General features: G+C 35.9%; 1 protein-coding gene across 1 annotated transcript; it reads left to right on the top strand.

The window, feature by feature from the left end:
- Window positions 1-843: 843 nt before the first annotated feature.
- Window positions 844-3956, top strand: LOC117618354 (protein NRT1/ PTR FAMILY 2.3-like). The gene is made up of 4 exons (XM_034347941.1): window positions 844-946; window positions 1079-1296; window positions 1848-2383; window positions 3170-3956. The coding sequence occupies exons 1-4, from the start codon at window positions 844-846 to the stop codon at window positions 3954-3956; spliced, it is 1644 nt and encodes a 547-aa protein (XP_034203832.1).
- The last annotated feature ends 278 nt before the right edge of the window (window positions 3957-4234 follow it).

The raw sequence follows: 4234 nt of genomic DNA, 5'->3' as shown, positions 1-4234 counted from the left end.
GGCAAATATGAGGTGCGAAAAGAGCTTGTGGTCAAACGTTGTGACAGAGAGGGCGAATTTTAGTTGGGAGACTGATAAGATATTAGCGAATTTGAACTCGGATGCAAGGAAGAGGACACACTGCTACAACTAGTGACACACTTCTGTTAATTAAAGAGATTCTGCATCACAAATTGAAATATATTTGGCTCCTTACCTATAGGGACTCATTCCTCTTTCAGACAAGTCCACAATCTAGCATTAGATTCGTTGTTTCTCTTTTCTTTTGGTGCAATGCGACCGATAAAATATTATAAACATGGATCATTGGCCGCAAGGCAAATGTGCCAAATTAAAAACATGGATCATTGGCTTTTTGGAAGAAAAATAACAAATGTGTGCAGCAGGGTTAGCGTATAAACCTCACATAGCGTAGCTTGTGCACAAATGATGTCAGATTGATGGACTAGTACATACATACATTATATATATATATATATATATATGCATTTCTTTTTATAAACCAAACCACTATGACTATGAATATGTGTTTAGTTTAGTTTAGACTTTACCTACCGTTACCTTTTTTGCATAAACAAACAGAGTGAGAGAAACATGATCGGTAATACAATAATTTTTGCCAATTTCGTGGCTAACTTTAGGTGCTGTGTCTACAATTTGTGGAAAGGAGTCGGTATATGTCTCTCCGTGGGGTTCCACAATTTTTGTACGTAAGTGAGTTTTATACTAAGTGGGTGGATTAATTAATCAAAATTACATTCTAAAATATTAATCCACACTATATATATGCAACATGTGAAGAGCATTATATATGTAACATTTGAAGAGAGAGAGAGAGAGAGAATGGAGTCCAAACCCAAAGAAGTAGAAGAAGTTGAAACATTTAGTGAAGATGGAGAGGATCATCCTAAACGAGGAGGCTGGATAACCTTCCCCTTCGTTACAGGTCTCTCCCTTAATTTCTCGTTCAATTAGTTTTTTTTAATTTCGTTAGACAGTCTGACAAAAGAACATTTTTCATTATTATGTGTTTTGAATGGGTTAATGAATTTGATGATGAAATGATGCACACTATCAGGAAGTATGTTGGGTCTGTCGATAGCAGGTGGCGGGTGGGGGTCCAACTTGATAGTATTTCTGATAACAAAATTCAATGTGAAGAGCATAAGCGCAACACAGATCACTAACATCATCTTTGGCACCAACAATCTCATCCCCATTGTCGGAGCCTTCATTGCCGATTCCTTCTTGGGATCTTTTTCTGTCGTCGTCATTTTTTCCTTCCTTTCTCTACTGGTAATTTATATAATTAAGTTACTATATTATTTCTCAATACTAGTCTGTCTAATCATGAATTACTAATCTCTTCACACGTTTGTTTGTGAGATGTTTTTTTTCTTAATCATACATCATAATGATTTTTTAGTTTATTTTGTACTAAAAGAAGAAGCTTTTTACTTAATCACAAGTCATAAAGATTTTTTAGTGTGCGCAAAAGATTGTATGTGCTTGTCTTTATTTATTTTATTTCAGGGACATTTTTTGTCGTAATGATTTTTTATGACGCAAGTGTCACCACAGTTCATGATATATATTATTCATTTTTGTCATGATGAATCAAAAGAACCAAATTACTTAAATAGTGGCACTTTTTTGCGGAGGGTAAGAATATATTTCCCTTGTTACTTTGTGAGTTTATATTGATGCAAAAGAAAATCTTTTAGTTGCATAATTACATATACCGTGAGAGATAATAGAATAATATGGTAGTAAAGAATAGACAGTGCACAAATAATAAAATGACACGTCAATATCATATATTGATCATCATCTTGAACCTTCATCAGGGTATGACCATGTTAACCCTAATAGCTACAATGCATTCCTTGAGGCCTTCATCATGTCCACCTGGCTCACTCACATGTGAAGGTCCATCAAACTTTCAATACTCAGTCCTCTATGGAGCATTAGCCCTAGCTTCACTAGGGCTTGGAGGAACTAGCTTCACAATTGCAACCATGGGAGCTGACCAATTTAAAAACCCCAAGGACCAAGGGGTTTTCTTCAATTGGTATTTCATGGCCTTGTATGTTGCCAATCTCATCAGCTCCACCGCCATCATCTATGTCGAGGACAACGTGGGATGGGGATTAGGGTTTGGGATTTGCTTCATTGCAAATGCTATTGGGATACTGGTGTTTTTGTTGGGGAAGCGATTTTACAGGCAAGTTAAACCAATGGGTAGCCCCTTCATGAGCATAGCACGAGTTTTGGTTGCATCGATTTGGAAAATGAAGATATCATTGGCAACTTCAAGAGACTCGGACTACTTTTATGCAGATGAGGTTTTTGCTGACAATACAGTCCCAACTAAATCTTTCAGGTATGCTTATGATCATAATTATATAGTTAATTAGAGTCTAATTACATACACACACACATATATATATATATATATATATAGTCTAATTACATCCACGTATACACATTCATACATAAAATAACTTCTCTTTGTATATACACCGTGGTGTTAGCTATACCTTACATAAGGTGAATAAACAAAAATGATATTTCCAAGAACTAATAAGTTCGTGGGTTTGATTCAGTGGGGTTCTAAACTAAATTTTTTATTTTCCATCATTGAGAACCTTGGCTATATCCTTAATATTTTACCATTTATTTAGTATACCTAAATTTTTCTTTTATTTTTTGGTATGTAATTTTGACTTTTCTACTCTTGACTAAATTTAATGGTTTAAATTTGCTATTGGAAAAAAAAATAATATCAAATAATTGTACTTACCTTCAAAAGAAAAATGCATATCCAGTGCTTCATATGGACAAAAATTAATTTCAAATGTTTGTATTTTATGTAAATGGAAAATACCAGTGTCAATCATCGATAAATGTATAGTTTAATTATCTTTCTTTTAAAATAGTATGGTTCACAAATTAAACAATATTAGTTTGAGATACGTTATCGCACCTTGTTTGAAAATCACTTTCATTTAAAAATTTATTGTTAGGATCAGTAGTCCGCCACGTACGCATGAGAATATTGTTTGCTTGGTTACGTACCTCACAATAGTATGCATTAGTACTCTACCCTCTATGTAATACAAGAAGTTGCATTATTCACTCATAATTCGCGTGCAATATTTTTATACAGATTCTTGAATCGTGCAGCATTGAAAACGGAAAAAGACAAGCAATTTAATGGCTCATATACAAAATCATGGAAGTTGTGCACTGTCAAAGAAGTGGAAGACCTTAAAACCCTTATCAAAATCATGCCGCTATGGTCTACTGGCATCTTTTTAAGCATTACAATAGCTATTTCTAGTAGCCTCGTTGTACTCCAAGCCCTATCTATGGACAGGCACCTTGGCCCACACTTCACAATCCCTGCTGGTTCATTCCCAGTTTTCAACCTCTTAGCCACAGCCATCTCCATTTTCATAGTTGATCGCTTCATACTACACAAGTTAAGACCCCTCCAACGAGTAGGGATTGGTCATGTGATCAACATTGTTGGATTGGTCGGGTCAGCTCTACTCGAAAGGGGACGATTAGGAGTGGTAGGAGCACATCACCTCACAAATCAGCCCGGGACAGTGGTGCCCATGTCAGCCCTATGGCTCGTGGCACCAATGTCGGTTATGGGAATTGGTGAGGCGTTCCAGTTCCCTGGACAAGTTGCATTGTACTATGAACAATTTCCAAAACCTCTGAAAAGTACTTCCACGGCTATGATGTCATTGCTAATTGGAATTGGGTTTTATCTCAGCACTGCAATCACCCATTTGGTAAAGCAGACAACGGGGTGGTTACCGAATAATATAAATCAAGGGCGTCTAGATAATGTATTTTGGATGTCAGCTGTGATTGGAGTGGTGAATTTTGTGTACTATTTAATTTGTGCCAAGTTTTTCAAGTGTCAAAACCAAAATGTATAACTTTTAATGCTTCAAATTGACAATACTGCTTGAGAGGTACAAAATTTATTCATCATCTGGGATACAAAATATAATTGTGGGTACGTACAACTCTCAGACTCACTCAACTTCATTCTTACAGAACGAAAGACTCTTAAAGCCAAAACCAATTACTTAAATTGAAGTTGCAAGTGAACTTGGTTCTCCTGGTGATTTTGATTTACGCACGTATTTCCTTGCCCAAACATGCTTCCCACTGATGAAGAATTTGGCCTTGTTTTTCCCTTTAAGAACAATTG

This window comes from Prunus dulcis, chromosome 2 (assembly GCF_902201215.1).
Source record: "Prunus dulcis chromosome 2, ALMONDv2, whole genome shotgun sequence".
In the NCBI taxonomy this organism is placed as follows: Eukaryota; Viridiplantae; Streptophyta; class Magnoliopsida; order Rosales; family Rosaceae; genus Prunus; species Prunus dulcis.
This window is presented reverse-complemented; position numbering and strand designations above follow the sequence as displayed.